Genomic DNA, 19323 nt, shown 5'->3' on the forward strand with positions numbered 1-19323 from the left:
GAGAAAACTGAATCTCAGCCTTTTATGTGCCAGTCTGTCTGAATTTGATTTTATTAAAATGGCAACATCAGTGATATGATAAAAAAAAAATATTTTATTAAAATTACATGTAATGTTATTATGTGCATGTAAAATTACAAGTAATTAATAGCATGTTTAAACAATTGCTCAGCCAAGTAATACAAAATGATGGCAGCAGATTACAAGTTAAAGGAACAAAGTCACCCTGATATCATTAAGATAGCAAGTTATTAAACATGACAGTAAAATCAATAACAGTGTAAATAAAACTGGCAAATGTTCAGGAAATGCTTTTTATATTTATGCAGGAAATGTTGGAAATTTAAAATGGCTTATTTGCATTATGTTGGATCTACTCAGTCATCTCTTTATCTAGAATTTTTCAAACACAATGGTAAAAAATATATATTCCAGAAGTTTACATTTTTATTTGATGTTGATATGATATTTGTTCAGGGAAAGTACCTACATTCACCTGGTGAACATTTGTTTCTGTTGTATCCTCATTCTGTGCATGCTTGGTGGTTTCAGCTGCTGTTACTTGAATACAGCTACTTCACTCTGTTTTCCATTTTGCAGTTCAGAACTTAAGCTTAAGGAAACAATTTCATGGAAGGGGGCTCATAATTTTGCTGGAAGTAAATGGTTTGAAGGATTTATTTCTTACAAACACGCAGATTTTTGCTTCACAAGATGGACTGTAGATTACGTGTGGATTATTGTAATGTTTTTAATCAGCTGACGGCACCCATTCACTGCAAAGTATCCACTGGTGAGCAAGTGATCTCAAAATATCTTCTGGTTTACTTGTGTAAAAGTGTCACATAAGTTCACTATAATCTGCTATAATCTTAAAAGCTAAAGGTCAGATGAAAAATGAAGATTACAACATTACAACATACCTCTTCCATTCCAGCAGATGTTACCTCATAAACAGGTCTGGGACACATTTAAAACTAATGCAATCTTCCTGCTAACACACTGTAGGTAGGAAAGCCTGTCAGAAGCTGTCTGAGGTAAGTCAAATCTTTCTCTATATTGTTAAGATACATAGGATTTATTCTAGATTTTATATTTTAATTTTACCCATGTAATGGATTGAAATAAACATAATAGCCATTTTAATTTTTACAATTTTATAAGTTGAGATGACACAGAGTAAACATAATGGCAAACAACAACAACAAAAATACAATATAAAACATTACTGTTCAATAAATGTTTAGCTGTATTTTTTTTGCCAAGTCATATAGATGTAATTTAAATTTACTGTTTTCTATTTAAATATATTTTAAAATGTAATTTATTCCTTTGATTAAAGTTGAAAATTTCAGCATCAGTACTCCAGTCTTCAGTGTCAAATGATGTTTTAAAAATCATTTTACTGATTTGCTGCTCAAAAATACTTCATATTATTATGGTCTCCAAGATTCTTTGATAAACAGAAAATTGGAAACATTTATTTCAAATATATATATATATATATATAGTCGCTTTGAATAAGTGTGCATCTTTGAATCTCAGTGCACGATTCTTCCTGCTTTATTCTGTCTGTAAAATCACTGAAGCATCTGGACATTTAAATTTGTGGCTTAATAAAAATAATATTGTTTGACTGTAAGTCAAGTTGCCCTTATTACTATAGCACATTGTACAGAATATAGATAAATAAATGATGTAAACTTACGCTGTTTTTTTTCCCGCTCTAAGACAGTAGTTTTGTGACTTTTGCTGACTTTTTAAACTATTTTTGTATGCTGGTTACTGTATCTGTCAAATACAAATTTTGTAAGACAAAATGCAATCAGTCTTTCGGTCACACATTCCTGTTTTTTGTTATCAATTAGAGACGTACAAACAGTAACTGGAATGGGGTTGTTAAATCCATGTTATGCAGCTAATATTTGTAGTGCTAATAAATAAGTGTACTCTTTCTAAGCTTTTTTTTATTTAAGTCAATTTAACTTTTCCTGTTTCTGTGGTCTTTCTGAATTCTTTCTGGTTTTACTGCTGAGTGATGTGTTTGTGTTAGAATGTGAGAGGTGAGAGATTTTTGGTAGCACAGCAGTAATGCATCCATCCTGAGATTAATTATTATCACCCTCACACGTTTCATTAGAGAATCTACAGCCCCATTCCTAAAAGCTGGGATGCTTTGAAAATGTCAGTAAAAACAGAATTCAATGATTTGCAAATTTCATGAACACACATTTTATTCACAATATAACATTGAAAACTTTAATTGTTTAAAGTAAGAAAATGTACAATTTTAAGGGAAAAAATAAAGTTATTTTGAATTTGATGGTGGCAACACATCTCAAAAATTTGGGATGGGGTCAACAAAAGTAAATGTTACTTAAAAAAAAAAAAAAAAAAAAAAACAGCTGAAGGAACATTTTGTAACTAAACTGTTTAACTGGCAACAGGTCAGTAACATGATTGTAAGACTTAGAGAGGCAGAGGTTCACCAAACTGTGTCTAATGGAACAATTTCCGAATTAATCATTGAATTCTGTTTTTATTTGCATTTTACACAGCGTCCCAACTTTTTGGGATTGAGGTTGTAAAAAAAAATATATAATTTCTTTAGTACTGATGAACACTAATCATTGACCTGAATATGTGATCACATGTGAACACACGTAAAAATGTGGACTAAAGGCATAAATGCATTTTTACATATATATTTAAAAAATGTATACGTGTATATGTTCTAGGGAAGTATCTGTATTTTTTTAAAGTTTCATCCTCATTGTTTGCATGCTCTGTGGTTTCAGCTCCTGTTTCTTTGAATACAGCTGCTTAATTCTGTTTTCCATTCAGTAGCTTTGGCTAAAACGTTTTTAACAACCATTTTCTCTGCTTATAATGAGAACAAATTAGAATGTTTATTTTACAGTGCATACAATTTTGTTTAAAGAAAAAAAAAAAATGGCCACAGAAAAATTCACATACATGCACAAGATTAAATATTTTTAGAATCATCGTCACAATGGTCTTTTAAAAGTTAATGATAATAGCAATATACAACATTTAATGACATTTTATTTAATTGTATTTTTTTTGTATTTTGATATTTTTAAATTAATGTAATTATTTAATTAAATTAAAACAATAAAATAGTTTGTTATACTGGAAACACATATACTGTACTGTACATAAACATGGTCACATTTAACAAACAATTTAATGTGTATAAAGTATTCTGTATCTTTGTTTTAAATGTTAAACAGTATTCATTGAACATCATTTTCAGACCGTGAAAACTTCTCTGTCTTTTCTGTCTTTCTGCCTTTGAATGAATGAATACAAACACAAACTATAAATGACTACAAATACAGACACACACGTTTCCGAAGTTACTGTGTTATTAAAATGTTTTTACTGCATGTACCCCTTTTTAATTGATTAAAATTTGAGAAATTAGATATGTCAGAATTACTTATTAATTACAGCAAAACAGTGTGATGGAAGAAAAAATATATATTTTAATCAACATTTCTGAAAATTTAATTTAATATGTCATTATATGAAATTTAGAACTGTATTAATTCCACTGAAGTTGTGACCACTTAAAAACAGATGTATAACTGACAGCATATTTCTCTTCATTCCAGGAGATATTTCCTCTATATCCCGGGACACATTTAAAACCAATGAAACTTCCTGCTAAACCACATTCGGTACAAGAGCAGTTTAGAAGAAACGGTCTGAGGTATAAGTAAAATCTTTCTATTTATTGTAAATCTCTATAAACTATATTCTTAAATTGGACAATTTATCCTTACCTGGTGAATAGACTGAAAAAAAAATGATATGACACAATGTAATAAAGTTCCTTTTAATTAGCACCTACATGTACGCATCATAACTGTGTTCTGTTGTAATATATTGTAAAATGTAATTCATTGCTGTGATGCAAAGCTGAATTTTTTTTACCATCATTACTCCAGTCTCCAGTGTCACATAATATGATATGCTGAATCATTACCAATGTTGAAAACAGTTGTACTGTAATATATACAGGGGTTGGACAATGAAACTGAAACACTGGCCAATATAGTGTTGGAGGTTTCATGGCTATATTTATGCAGCCTGGTGGCCAGTCTTTACTGATCGCACATTCCACCAATAAGAGCAGAGTGTGAAGGTTGACTATGTGCACCCAATAGCTCAAACATTGTACCCTGAAGGTGGTGCCGTGTATTAGGATGATAATGCACCAATACACACAGCAAGACTGGTGACAAGAGTGATTTGATGAACATGAAAGTAAAGTTAAACATCTCCCATGGCCTGCACAGTCACCAGATCTGAATATTATTGAGAGACTTTGGGGTGTTTTGGAGGAGCGAGTCAGGAAATGTTTTCATACACCAACATCACATAGTGACCTGGCCACTGTTCTGCGAAAGGAATGGCTCAAAATCCTTCTGGCTACTGTGCAGGACTTGTATTTGTCATTCCCAAGATGAAATAATGCTGTATTGGCTGCAAAAGGAGGCCAAACACCATACTAATTGTGGTCTAAACCCAGGTGTTTCAGTTTCACTGTCCAACCCCTGTATATACTGTATATATATAAATTTCTTTGTAGTATTATAAATGTATCTACTGTTACTTTCGATCATTTAAATGTGTCCTTGTTGGATAAAATGATAATTTCACCCTACAATTAGCAGAACATGTAGTTTTACAAAACAATCACTCAAAGTTGGCATTTACTGTTATGAAGGATGTTATTACAGTGTCCACCAGATCCTTGGAACTCAAGCGAATGGATTATTTGACTGGTGGAATGAAAAGTGACACTTCATACACTTCATATTGAATTAAAGCTGGTATAAAGTTCATGATTGTGGATATACATAAACTCTGAGCTGAAAGATATTTATTGCACATTTTAAAGTAACTTTAGAAAAGGTTGTGTACAGCTTTTTGAATTCATGAATTAAAAAAAAAAAATAATAATATTGCCTCCCTTGCTATAGTATATGTTACTTTACACATTGTGGTGCAAATTAAGATGCACATTTACAATAGTGTACAGTGTTTAATAAAGAATGATCTGATTTTGAATGGCTGTAAATGACTTGAAATTATCTGATTTCTAAAAATCTATGTTTATTCATAGATATTCTATAGTGGAGTTAACTGCATTTATAATAATGACTGATGCATTAACACTCTCCAATGACAGAAGAAGAACTCCTACATTCTAGCTTAACTTTGACTTCATCATCATGAGACTGTCTCTGGTTTCACAACATCTGCTGGTGTTCATATCACTCCTGTCACTCAGTAAGGCTTTGATTACTGTTTGGATTTCAGCGTTAATGTGTTTTTAAAATACACACATTTCTGATTTTTTTTTTTTTTTTTTTTCTGAATTCAATTATCTCTTTCTTTTTAACAGCCAGGGCACAAACAACAACACCTACAACACCAACATCTGCAACAACATCTGGTAATGTTTGGCAAACATGTGCTTGAGTTTATAGTTTGTAGGTTTATTTTATAGCAACTCACCCAAGTTATGTAGGTGCCATTTGATCGTAGTTTTGGAGACTTGCTGAAATGCTGTATCACGATATCTAATGAGGATCTAATGTAAAAAAAAAAACATGTTTACAACAAGATTACATTAATTCTGGAAAAAGAATATACAAGTGTATAATATGAATAGTAATTTCAGTTTATTTTTATTGAAATTATTTGTACTATTTATTTTTCGTATTGATTTTTCATTTATTCATTTATTTGTGTGTGTGTGTTTTCACAGACCCCTGCCACAGCTACACTGTGTTGGATGAACCTTGGAGATCCCCAGACAATCGATATTCTTCCCAACTAATGTGTGATGCTGATCGCAGCAGCTGGGCCGGCTGGTATCGTCTCTTCATTTATGGTCAGAGTGCTCAGATGCCAGAAACGTGTGTTGATTGGAAAAGTTGTGGCACTTATATTCCGATGTGGCTGAATGGAAGACATCCAACGGTTGAGGATAGAGTGGTGACCCGTAGTGTCTGCGGTAGCCACATGTATGGCTGCTGCTTATTCCCATCCAAAGCCATTAGAGTCAAAGCCTGTCCAGGAGGTTATTATGTCTATGAGTTTGTGAAGCCAGTTTCCTGTTTGTCATATTGTGCAGGTAAGGACATTTTGCATTCACCCATGTATGTGTTACATCTATGAGTTTGCAGGACATGAAAATGATAACTGCGTCGGGCTGAAACTAGCAATACATACTTACATCGCGCCAGGTGCCACATTGTGCTGGGTGCATGATAGGGCCCGTGTCTGCTTTACAAAAGGTGCACTCATTACAAGGCAAATTAAATCTTAAGTATTGACCCTGTGTTTACAAAGTGAATGTACAAAGGTCAAACACCCTTTACAAAAAAAAAAGGTAAAACGGCGATGTACATATTTGGTGTAAAATCACCTTCACCTCATCATGGTACTGCTACTAATAAGATTTAAACATGGGCTACGTAAATCTATGTGAAATATAAACACCAGTAAACAGAAATGTAAACAACATATGTTTTTTTTTTTTTCTCCATTCACCTTACAGGACAAGGAATACTCTACTCATTCGGCTCAACAGTGGGAGACACAAACAATCCTGCTGCTGATGATGGAAACTCCTCTGCTATTCAGCTGTTGAGTCCATTTCTTTTCTTTGGTCGCACATACGAGCAGATTTATGTAAGAATTTGATTCCATCTTCATTCTAGGTCTAAACGGGAGTAGTGAATGCTAAATATTATATATAAGTGATATTTCTCATGTTTCAGGTGAATAATAATGGACATCTCACATTTAACCAGCCTTCATCAGCATATACTCCCTACTCATTTCCCGCTAATAGAAGCCAAGATATAATTGCTGGTCTCTGGACAAACCTTGACAACAGTGTGAAAGGTGTTGTTTCATATAATCAGTACACCAGTGGAAATGTTCTCACACGCGCCACTCAGGATATAAACACACATTTCCCAAATCTGACCTTCACCGCTTCTTGGGTCTTTGTTGCAACGTGGAATAAAGTGGCTTACTACAGTTTCACCAACACAGTAAGTTTGTAAATGTATACTTTATTGAATACATTAAACAAAGACAGTGACAGAGAAAATAATAAATTAAAAAAGTAAAAATAAGGTAGGTCAGTCAGTAATGCTCATACAAATAATATTCAGTCATACAAAATGTATTTTTATATTAAAGAAATCAGAACAGTGAATGTGATTATATTTTTTCAATTTTTGCAGGAAACATCATTTCAAGTGGTTTTAATTTCAGGCAGTAACTATTCTTTTATTCTGATGAATTATGGTGACATTGCTGTAACTGGACATCCAGTGGAGGTAAAAGAAACTTGCTTTCTGTAGTGAGAGCAAAATGTTACTATTCACTATTGTACAAAAGTATATGTACTCTATAAATACTGTTTATATGAATTATGTTTTTACACACTTTCAGGCTGGTTATGACACAATAAACTCCACACACTACTTTGTGATTCCTGAATCAGTTAATGGGAGCTTCATCTCAAACCTCAGAAACTCCAGTAATGTCAATGTTCCCGGTCGATGGGCCTTCAGGGTGGACAGCAGACCAAGAATCTTGAAATGTAAAAGTCTTATCTATAGATGATGTTTTGAAAAAAAAAAAATCATGTAACCCCCATATAAAGTTTTTGTATGATCAGTGTCAGCATTTTAGGTTTTGTGTGTTTTTTTCTCTTTTAGACAGTGTAGTTGGATTTTGGATAAGACTTTCCTCATATTCAGACCTAACACAGAGTGGAACCTTTGAAATGGTTTTACAGCGAGTTTGTCACACTTACTACAAATGTTTATACTAAATACAGTGCTAATACATGATTCATGGAAAGTTAGATCTGTTTGTCTATCTGTTTTTCAGATAAAACAGGAGCTGGTCAAATACGGTCTGCCTAACAGCACTGAGCTACAGTTAAGAAAGCTGCAAAAGATAAAGCCGTAATCTCCTTCTGGATATAAGTAAAAACTAGTTCATTTAGCATCTTACAGCAAATATCCCTGATGACTGATGATGCAAAAGCTTCAGTTTTTCATTAAGGTGGTTTCATTTAAAAGATTACAAAGGACACAAACTAGCATAAAGGAATCATAGAAGAGGTCCATTAGTAATCATCATTAATCCTGTATTTTTCCTTTGCCATGCTGTGTGTATCAAATTTCAACTGCAGAAAATTAAACTAGATGTTTACTAAAAGTAAAACTATTTTTCTCATTCACCTTCTTTAGGACAATATAAGGATACAAAAATTTGACTAGTATAATGTACAGTATACTGTAAATGCAGTGTATGTTGCTTTGAATAAGTGTCTGCCAAATGAATTTCATTTTCTGTCTCAGCGCATGATTCTTCCTGCTTTATTCCATCCATAAAATCACTGAAGCATATGGGCATTTAAATTTGTGGCTTGATAAAAATAATATTGTTTGACTATAAGTCAAGTTGCCCTTATTACTATAGCACATTGCACAGCAGAATAAATGATGTAAACTTGTGCTGTTTTTTCAGCTCTAACAAGACAGTAGTTTCTTTGTGTAGCACAATTCAGTTCAGTGTCAATTTAGTTCAGTGCAGTAACTGTAAAGTTCATCAATTATGAAATATTATCAGTTATAAGCAGCTCTGCAGAAGGAAGCAGTTTGGCTATTCATCTTAAATCAGTTTGATGTTGCAAAATTAGTTAATTATGCAGCAAATTCAGCTATAAAGTGGGTTTACAGAATGACAACAGTGTCATTATTCAGCTCAATTCAGTTCAAGTTTGGTTCTCATCCAACATGTCAGTGTCAGTGCCGTCAAAACTAATAAACAATGATTATCAAGTGTCTTTTAAAGCCCAAGGTGTTAAAAAAAAAAAAAACCAAACACTATCAGTTGACTAAAATGCAGAAAAATACCTTGGGAGAAACAAGACTCAATCGTGGGACCAGTTCAGTTTACAGTACACAAATTTACAGTATTGTTACACAGCTTAACTATAAAGCTATAGTACATAAACATACTGACTTTTTAAACTATTTTTGTATGCCGGTTACCGTATCTGTCAACTACAAATTTTGTAGGACAAAATGCAATCAGTCTTTCGGTCACACTTTCCTGGTTTTAGTTATCAGTTAGAGCTGCACAAACAGTAACAGGAATTGGGACGTTAAATCCATGTTATGCAACAAATATTTGTAGTGGTAATAAGTAAGTGTATAGTACTGTGGATCCTTCTGAGCTCACTTAAGAAAAGCTCAGATGTAAATTCTAGTAGATTTTATTGCAAACTTTCTTTTTAAATTTAAGTCAGTTTAAACAGTATGCAGTAGATGACGCTTGAATAGACTTTCTGAATCAGGAACAGAGCTTGCTTGTGAACAAACCTGTCTTTCTTGTGTTGAAAGATTATCCTGTCTACCGGAAGCATTTGCATGGACAGTGATTTTTGCTGATTTTTTTTTTTTTTTCTTGTTTTTTAAAGAAAAGACTTGATATTGACAGGTTTCCATTAGTTGAACTGATTACCCTGCCATAAATGGACGCTCCAACATCAGCCCAGTTCTGCCGTGAGGTAAAAGTGTACTATTGGGTTATGACCCTTATTCAGGTATGTTGATTTACATATAAACCGACTGTGACCTGAAGTGTAAAAATTTACTACGAACTGTTGGTATGAGGGAACAGTTTCCTTGATTCTGATTGTTGTCGAGATTATAGCAGTAAACAAAGAGACTCTGAACACAAGTGTAAACAAGTATAAATTATTTTTTTTTTTTTACATTTCCATTGGTCAATTCACATGTGAAGAGTTTATTTGTGTTTCTTTATTCCCTGTTATTCTTGTGTTTTCTTTGTGCCTACCAACACTAAAAATAAACCGAAACTTCTGTTATCTTGGAGTAGGGGCATTCCTCCTGTCTTGTGGGCTGATAGAGGGAAAGAAGGGTTAATATTACTTTTTATTCAGGGAGCTACCGTGTATGTTATTAAATCCCAGAGCCTCAATCCTCATCAGTCGCTACTGCAAAAGACAGTGGCATATTAAGCAAGGCTGGTAAAAACATACTTAAATACATAAGTATAGGAATTAAATGTACTAGGGGTGGAAGACCTAGATCTTGTCATTTCCCTAGTCTTCCAAGATACATTGCAGAATATAATCTTACCCCTACGTTGTAGTGAAAATCCCCGCTACACTAATAAACGTTCTACGTTTTTATTTTATTTGGTTACATCCGGCACCGAGAAAAGAAAACGTAAAAAAGCCAAGATGATGCCAGTGTATCACTTTCAGGTGCGTTCATATTCCTGAAAAACGTTTTTGGCTGTTGACGTTAATAACGTGTTTTAATGTCGGTAATAATTTTACCACCAATGCACCTGCCTTACTAGTTAGTTTCCATGGCTTAAAATGCATTAACCTATATAAAAACAGTGAGGCAATAATGATCGGTTAATTAAAAAATATAGTTTCATTAAATAACACTGTTAAAATACATAATGTGGGCTAATACGAAAAAAACAATTTATGTACATTAAATATTATTACAAATGCCTGCAAAGGGCGCCAAAGGCCTAATAATTGTTGTTGTTACACTTACAGGACGATCTAATCCTTGTTTTGTTTTGTTTTTTTGACATTTTGGCAGCTTTTTGCTTCACAAGGTGGACTGTGGATTACGTGAGGATTGCTTTAATGTTTTTAATCAGCTGTTTTGACTCCCATTATGAGGGCACCTGAAGTGATGGGATACTACATTTCTCCAAATCTGTTTTGAAAGCAAAGTCATCACGTAACCTGTCATGCTGTAATCTTAAGATCTAAATGTCAGAGGAAAAATTCCTTTCATTTCAGCAGAATGTTTCTTATAAACACAGGTCTGGGACACATTTAAAAATTAAATGCAAAGTTCCTGCTAACACACAGTAGGTACGAGAGCCTGTTAGAAGCTGTCTGAGGTAAGTCAAATCTTTCTCTATATTGTTAAGCTACAGTTGAGATGACACGATGTAAACAATATGGCAAACAAAAAACTGTTTATGATTTTATAAAACCACAATACAATATAAAACATTACTGTTCAATAAATATTTATCTTTATGCACTGCTAATCAAAAGTTTTTAAACAGTAAGAATTTTAATGTTTTTAAAGAAGTCTCTTCTGCTTTGGATTTATTTGATCCAAAGTACACTGGAGTAATGATGCTAAATATTCAGCATTGAAATCAAAGGAATAAATTACATTTTAAAATATATTCAAATAGAAAACAGTTATATTAAGTAGTACAAATATTTCAGACTTTTACTGTTTTTGCTGTACTTTGGATCAAATAAATGCAGGCTTGGTGAGCAGAAGAGTCTTTTGACTGGTAGTGTATATAAAACTCAGAATGAAATAATTCTACTGCCAAGTCCATATAGGTGTAATTTAAAATAATTGTTTTTGTTTTCACTTTATTTTGATGGTCTCTTTAATAGATTTTGTTGACTATACGTAACATTGCATCTACATGTCTACTAACTCTCATTAGAGTGTTAGTAGAGTATTTGTAGACTGGTAGGGTTAGGGTTAGAATAAGTTGACATGTTGCAAAGTTGCAAAGTTACTTATAGTCAGTAGAATGTCTGTTGGGAGACCATCACAATAAAGAGTTAGCAGATATTAAGCAAACAGGCTACTAATACTCTAATGAGAGTTAGTTGATATGTAGGTGCGACATTACTTATTGTCAACAAAATGTTCAAAAGGGTGCATTAAAATGAAGTGTCACCCTGTTTTCTATTCAAATATATTTTAAAATGTAATTTATTCTTGTGATTAATGCTGAATTTTCAGCGTCATTATTCCAGTCTTCATTGTCACATGATCCTTTAGAAATCATTCTAATATGCTGATTTGCTGCTCAAAAATATTTCATATTATTATTGTCTCCAAGTTTCTTTGATGAACAAATTGAAAACGTATTTGAAACAGATTTTTTTTTTTTTTTACAATGTAACAGTCTTTACTGTTACTTCTATATCAATTTAATGAGTCCTTCCTGAATAAAAATGATTAATTTCTTAATTAAGAACTATACTGACCACAAAGATGAAGATTTGAATGATCTGATTGCTAATAATTATTTAATTAAGAGCCTTTTTAACTTTATTCATAATAATGCATGATGCTTTAAAGCTATCTCATTACAGAAGAACTGGTTTTATCGCTGACGTCATCATCATGAGATTGTCTCCAGTTTCACAATATCTGCTGTTTATATCAGTCCTGTCACTCAGTAAGGCTTTGAATACTATCTGTTTGATTAAAAATCTTAATGTGGCAAAGACAACATGAATAGGCCTGTACAAATGTGTGTTACTGAATGTAATCATATCTCTTTCTCTTTAACTCTTTACGACATCTCCATTAATAACATCTGCACTAACTTCATAACAGACTTCATTTGTGAATAATTTTCAGCATTTTTGTAAAAGTAAACATGATTTTGGAAGAGATCCAGTCAGAATGAATCTCCTGTGCATATTAATAGTAGCTCTGATCTGCCTGGCAAGACATACGTTTTCATACACTAATTTACAAAGTAAAACCTTAAGTGCTCTAAGATTCATCATACACCTGTGCAACATGTACCTTGGGACTGTTTTATAATTGAATGTTCATTTTTCTTTAATAGGCATTACAACAACATCAACATGGACAGGTAATTACTGACCTTTAAATTAATGCTATACATTCACATCATTATCACCGCAATTATAAGTTGATCTTTGGACTTCACAGACCTGATACGCATAGTGAATATCTGAAGTCAGAAATACCCCTGATGAATGAAAGTTGAAATCAAATTGTAGGGAGTAAAAAGTACTTTTTTTTTTTTTCTTTTGAAATATAATCAAGTGAAAGTACAAGTAGTCAGTTTAAAATGAACTTGAGTAATAAAGTAAAATTTCTCTAGTATTTTACACCCCCGACTCAGGATGATCAGTTAAAGAAGTTAAAGCTCACCATATGCCACAGATATCACCCTGCAGCCCAAGACTGGTTGCCCACTTGAAGCTAAGCAGGGCTGAGCCTGGTCAGTACCTGGATGGATCACCTCCTGGGAAAACTAGGGTGCTGTTGGAAAAGATGTTAGTGAGGCCAGCAGGGGGTGCTCACCCTGTGGTCTATGTGGGTCCTAATGCCCCAGTATAGTGATGGGGACACTATACTGTAAAAAGCACTGTCCTTTGGATGAGACGTTAAACTGAGGTCCTGACTCTCTGTGGTCATTAAAAATCCCTTGGCACTTCTTGTAAAGAGTATGGGTGTATCCCTGGTGTCCTGGCCAAATTCCCTCCTCTGGCCTTTGTCAATCATGGCCTCCTAATAATCCCCATTCATTGAACTGGCTCTATCACTCTCTCTCCTCTCCACCTGTGCACCTGTGTGATTTTACCAAGTACAACTTGTTCCTGGATCAACATCTTTGTTGACCCTGGAACAACATTGGGATTAACCAATCAGATTTGAAAAAAAGAGTTTATAGTTTTTGTGAAGTTTAGGTTTACAATCAGTGTTTGGTGCTTGTACTGTACATCAGTGTCATTCATCTATCATTTCTTCTGATTTTAGGGATTACTCATGGGTAAGGTTAGGTTTAGGTGTAGGGATGTGGTCAAGATTAATTTTTTGGATTAAAATGTTGTTCCAGGGTCAACAAAATCACACATCTAACTCAGCAAAATCAGGATGTGCCCCCACCTGTAGCTGGTGTGTGGTGAGCGCACTGGCACCGTTGTCCTGTGACTGCTGTCGCATCATCCAAGTGGATGCTGCACACTGGTGGTGGTTGAGGAGAGATCCCCCATATAATTGTAAAGCTCTTTGGGTGTATAGCAATACACAATGAAAACGCTATATAAATGCACACATTCATTAATTCGTCTATATTTAATTTACTTGTAATCTCATGATTAGCATCCAGATGATACAGGTGATTTATCAGTGTTCTTAATCACAAAGACATATAGGGCCCTATTTTAGTGACCTAAGCGCATAGTCTACAGAGCACGGCGCAGGTGCACTTGGGGCGTGTCCGAATCCACTTTTGCTATTTTAAAGGGGTCATCGGATGCAAAGTTCACTTTTTCATGTTGTTTGAACATTAATGTGTGTTGGCAGTGTATGTACACATCTACCCTATAATGATCAAAATCCATGCAGTGGCTATTAATTAATCTGTAAAAATAATATCCCCTTTTTCAAATCAAGCCATTCTCAGATGCCTGTCGGTGTGGCGTCACACGATAGTTGATTGACATGAGCTTCTTACCTCAGACCCGCCCTAAATCAGATGTAACAGTCCGATCGCCATTGTTTCGATGCCTGAGCAGGGATGTAAGGTAGACAAGAATATCTCCGATTGAGCGATTGAGGTGTTGCGTTGCTGGATGTAATAATGAACATAGTGGTCGTCATTTACTTCTGACATCTGAGTCACTGAAGATATAGTGGATTACGTTGTTAGTGAAGGGAATGTGCCTCTCGATCTACATAAATGCGTCTATGTTCATGCAAATCATTCGTGATCCAGCTTCACCTACAGCAGAAGTGAGTATAAGGTTTTTTTTAATGAATCTCTGCAATCACCTTTCCTAATAATGTGCTAATTAGCAAGTTTAGCGGCTTAACACGCTAAATGCGGCTAAAGTAAACAATCTCTTAGAGCTAGTCACTCCACAGAGAGAAGAGAGGGGCGGGGTGAGCAGAGCTCATTTGCATTTAAAGGAGCAATCCATCAGCATGGGTTTTGCAGAGCTCATTTTGACAAGGTAAAAAGGGTGTTGTTTTTACACTACCATTGAGAATTTTTAACCAAAGTATCCTGTAGATTTTTCATTAAGACTCTAAAGAAGCATATCATCTTGTGGAAAATGGGCATCCGATGACCTCTTTAAGGATGGGAAAAAAGGTTGACGCGCCCAGCGCGTGGTCTAAAAGGGTTGTCCCTGTTCTGTTTTGAAAGGGGTTGGACAGTAAATCATTTGAGTGGGCTCGGCCCGTGAATGCCCCCCTTTGCGCCGGCCCTGTTCCCTGGAGAACCGCTCAATCTTTGTTTTGGCAAATTCCGCTGTGTAAATAGCGAGTCGGCCATGCCGCGAGTGCAACTGGCTCTTAAAGGAAATGGGAGATGAGGCTCTGATTGATTTAATGCACATTAGGCCTAAAACACAACCATGACTAGAGAGAATAGGGACAACCCTTTTAGACCATGCGTCGGGCGCACTGACCGTTTTTCCCATCCTTAAAATAGCAAAAGTGGATTCAGACACGCCCCAAGTGCACCTGCACCGTGCGCTTTAGACCATGTGCTTAGATTGTTAAAATAGGGCCCAAACAAACGTAAGCCTCATAATCATAAATCTATGTGAAATGTTTGTATTTTTTGTTCCATTTTGTATTCTCTTATCAGCACCAGCGATATTCTATCCATTCAGCTCAGCAGCAGGAGACACAGAAGTTCTTGAAACTGGTTCTGAAACCTTTGCATATGTTGCCTTCTCCACTCCATTTAAGTTCTTTGGCCGCACGTACAGCCACACATATGTGAGAATTAAGTTCCATTGACAGTCTAATATGAATGCAAATGTTGTGAGAAGCCAGTTCTTGATTTCCTTGTGTATTTGAACTGATTTCTTTTAATTCAGGTTAATAATAACGGACTCCTGACATTCAACCAAGAATTACGAGAAGCTCCTCCATCCTACTTTCCAATATTTGATAGTAGAGATTTTATTGCTCCGCTCTGGGCTGACCTTGATGACTTTAGTATAGGCATATACTCCTATCAGCAGTACACAAATGGAAGTGTTCTCACTCGTGCCACTCAGGATATAAACCAGTATTTCTCTCAGATGAACTTCAATGCCTCTTGGGTTTTTGTTGCAACGTGGGACTATGTTCTAACTCAAAATAGAACCGTATTAAATCTTCACTTAGCACCGGTAAAAAGTTTTTCTTCATTTTTGTTTACAGTCTTAGACTGTAGGCCTATATGAATCATGAGATTGTGTGTTGTTGTTGTTGTTTTTTTCTTTTTCTTTTCAGGCAATCACATTTCAAGTGATTTTGATTTCAGGAGGTGGTTATTATTTCATTTTGATGAATTATGGTGACTGTGTTGCTATATCCATACCAGTGGAGGTAAAACAAAAATTACAGGATTGAAAAGATATTCTATACTGGTTCTGTATATATACATAACATTTAATTGGTTTTAACAGGCAGGATACGACACCATAAACTCCACTGACTACTATCGAATTCATTATTCAACAAGTGGCAACTACCTCCCAAACCTCAAAACCACGACTAATGTAAATGTTCCGGGTCGTTGGGCCTTTGCCGTGAACGACAGACCAGGTAACGTTAGGATTTAATCAGGATCTGTATTATCAGTTGTGTGCAACTTTGTCTCTAATATATTCACTTGGATTCCACCTGTTGTCAACCCTAGTTTTGAAAATGCATGTATTGAGGGATTTTGATGATTTCCCATGCAAAGATGACAGCAAATCATATAAGTGGATGTTTGTTACATAGAAGTCTTAAACGGAGCGTTTCAGTCAAAATATCTGTAATGCCACGCCAGCAGAGTGAGCCCTCACCCATGGACTGACTGTTACTGCTCCCTCTGTTGCTTCATTGGTTATTTCCTGTTTGGTGGCCATATAAGGAGGCCTAAACCAAACAGGCCTCTGCGAAGTATTGTTTTGCCTGAGCGGGCTCTACCAAGCGTTTTCCCTGTTTTCATTTCCTTGTTTTGTTATTTCCCATGGTTTTGTTTCTTGCCATTGTTTTGCCATAGTTTTGCCTAGCTTCATTGCCATGGTTTTTGCCTAGTTTCATAGCCTTGTTTATTTGTTACTTTTGGACTGCTCACTTGGATTTTGACCTTCTGCCTGTTTATTTGGATTTTGCTTTTGTCTTGCCCTGGATATTGCTGTTTGTTTGGTGATCGACCCTGCCTGTCTTGACTACGCTGTTTAATAAAGCTTGCATCTGGATGTTACACGCTTCCCTGGAGTCCCGTTACAATATCAAAGCCAGTGAAAAATGATCTTTCATTAAACATTATAAATGAACGTGAATGAATAATTAAAGCATAACATAATTATTTAATTCGATTTGTGTACTTGTACAGTATACATGCACATTTGTACAGACATGATTCAGACATGAGCCTCATAAATCAGTGAAACATTAGAAATATTTTTTGTTTATTCTTTTGGTAGCTCCAGAAATATTCTACCCATTCGGCTCAGCAGCAGGAGACACAAGAAATGCTGCTGCTGATGATGGAAGCTCCTCACTTATTCAGCTTTCGAGTCCATTTTTGTTCTTTGGTCGCACTTACCAGCAGATTTATGTAAGAATTCTAAATGAGTCTAAATGAAAATGGTGGATGCTTTATATACTCATCTGTGATCTGTGATTTTGACAATTTTTCTCATGTTGCAGGTGAATAATAATGGACAACTCACATTCAACCAGTCTTCATCAGCATATATTCCCTACTCATTTCCCAACAATGGAAGCCAAGATATAATTGCAGGTCTCTGGACAAACCTTGACAACAGTGTGAGAGGTTTTGTTTCACATCATCAGTACACCAGTGGAAATGTTCTCACACGCGCCACTCAGGATATAAACACACATTTCCCAAATCTGAACTTCACTGCTTCTTGGGTCTTTGTTGCAACGTGGAATAAAGTGGCTTACTACAATTTCACCAACACAGTAAGTTTGAAAATATTCTGAAATGTATACTATATGCATTATATGCATATGAATACATTAAACAAAGACAGTGACAGAAAATAATAAATTTAAAAAGTAAAAATAAGGTAGGTCAGGCAGTAATGCTCAGATAAAAATAATATTCAGTCATACAAAATGAATTTTTATATTAAAGAAATCAGAACAGTGAACGATAAGTTTAAAGTGATTATATTTTTCCGATTTTTGCAGGAAACATCATTTCAAGTGGTTTTAACTTCTGGCAGTAATTATTCATTTATTCTGATGAATTATGGGGACATTGCTGTAACTGGACATCCAGTGCAGGTAAAAGAAACTTGCTTTCTGTAGTGAGAGCAAAATGTTACTATTCACTATTGTACAAAAGTATATGTACTCTATAAATACTGTTTATATGAATTATGTTTTTACACACTTTCAGGCTGGTTATGACACAGTAAACTCCACACACTCTTTTGTGATTCCTGAATCAGTTAATGGGAGCTTCATCTCAAACCTCATGAACTCCAGTAATGTCAATGTTCCCGGTCGATGGGCCTTCAGGGTGGACAGTGGACCAAGAAACAGCATCTTGAAAAGTAAAAACCTTATCCATAGATTATGTTTTGAACAGTTTAATATAACCATATATAATGTTTTTGTATGATCAGTGTCAACAAATAAAAATGAGTATTTTAGGAGTTTGTGTGTGTCCTTTTAGACAATGTAGTTGGATTTCGAGTGAAACTTTCCTCATTTTTAGACCTAACACAGAGTGGAAACATGGAAATTGTTTTACAGCAAGTAGGTCACGCTTATTATAATATATTTATAGAAAATACAGTGCTAATAACTGAGTCATGGAAAGATTAATCTATCTGTCAATCTGTTTCAGATAAAACAGGAGCTGGTCAAGTACGGTCTGCCAAACAGCATTGAGCTGAAATTAAGAAAACTACTAAAGATAAAGCCATAATTTCATTCTCCTTTAGGAAAGAAGTAAAACCATTTTGTTTAACATCTGACAACAAATATCCCTGACGACTAATGAAGTTAAAGCTTCAGTTTGTCATTAAGGTGGTTTCATTTAAAAGATTATAAAGGACACAAACCAGCATGAAAGTATCATAGAAGAGGTTCATTAGTAATTGTCATTAATCCTCTATTTTTCCTTTGCCCATCAATCATGCTGTGTGTATCAAATTTCAGCTGCAGACAATTAAAACAACAAAATCTTTACTTAAAGTAAAACAGTTTTTCTCATTCACCTTCTTTAGGACAATATAAGGATACAAAAATTTGACTAGTATAATGTACAGTATACTTAAATGCAGTGTATGTTGCTTTGAATAAGTGTGCATCTTTGAATCTCAGTGCACGATTCTTCCTGCTGTATTCTGTCTGTAAAATCACTGAAGCGTATGGACATTTAAATTTGTGTCTTAATAAAAATAATATTGTTTGACTA

General features: G+C 34.7%; 2 protein-coding genes across 2 annotated transcripts in view; both read left to right on the forward strand.

Annotated features, from left to right (window-relative positions):
• Positions 1 to 11927, forward strand: part of LOC127174522 (uncharacterized) — a 35240-nt gene extending 23313 nt beyond the window's left edge. The window contains exons 23-32 of the mRNA XM_051124987.1: positions 5244 to 5322; positions 5438 to 5488; positions 5804 to 6172; positions 6599 to 6732; positions 6822 to 7100; positions 7296 to 7391; positions 7507 to 7657; positions 7776 to 7858; positions 7951 to 8127; positions 9551 to 11927. Of these exons, the coding sequence (XP_050980944.1) occupies positions 5244 to 5322; positions 5438 to 5488; positions 5804 to 6172; positions 6599 to 6732; positions 6822 to 7100; positions 7296 to 7391; positions 7507 to 7657; positions 7776 to 7858; positions 7951 to 8031 (1323 nt within the window). The 3' untranslated portion in view covers positions 8032 to 8127; positions 9551 to 11927. The remainder of the gene's footprint in view (positions 1 to 5243; positions 5323 to 5437; positions 5489 to 5803; positions 6173 to 6598; positions 6733 to 6821; positions 7101 to 7295; positions 7392 to 7506; positions 7658 to 7775; positions 7859 to 7950; positions 8128 to 9550) is intronic.
• A 4229-nt stretch (positions 11928 to 16156) lies between these two features.
• On the forward strand, positions 16157 to 19323 carry LOC127173975 (sushi, nidogen and EGF-like domain-containing protein 1). The gene is made up of 8 exons (XM_051124110.1): positions 16157 to 16259; positions 16340 to 16478; positions 17351 to 17484; positions 17577 to 17855; positions 18087 to 18182; positions 18298 to 18454; positions 18577 to 18659; positions 18751 to 19323. Exons 1-8 carry the CDS (start codon positions 16218 to 16220, stop codon positions 18829 to 18831), a joined length of 1011 nt encoding a protein of 336 aa, XP_050980067.1. The 5' UTR covers positions 16157 to 16217; the 3' UTR covers positions 18832 to 19323.

The sequence above is a fragment of the Labeo rohita genome, chromosome 12 (assembly GCF_022985175.1).
Source record: "Labeo rohita strain BAU-BD-2019 chromosome 12, IGBB_LRoh.1.0, whole genome shotgun sequence".
Taxonomy (NCBI): domain Eukaryota; kingdom Metazoa; phylum Chordata; class Actinopteri; order Cypriniformes; family Cyprinidae; genus Labeo; species Labeo rohita.

What these genes read in the sequence shown, in the direction of transcription:
- LOC127173975 (XM_051124110.1), top strand. Translation starts at nt 16,218, where the DNA reads ATGAATTATGGTGACTGTGTTGCTATATCCATACCAGTGGAG. An exon ending in GCACTTACCAGCAGATTTAT is followed by an intron (nt 17,485 to 17,576) that starts GTAAGAATTCTA and finishes CTCATGTTGCAG; the next exon opens with GTGAATAATAATGGACAACT. An exon ending in ACTACAATTTCACCAACACA is followed by an intron (nt 17,856 to 18,086) that starts GTAAGTTTGAAA and finishes CGATTTTTGCAG; the next exon opens with GAAACATCATTTCAAGTGGT.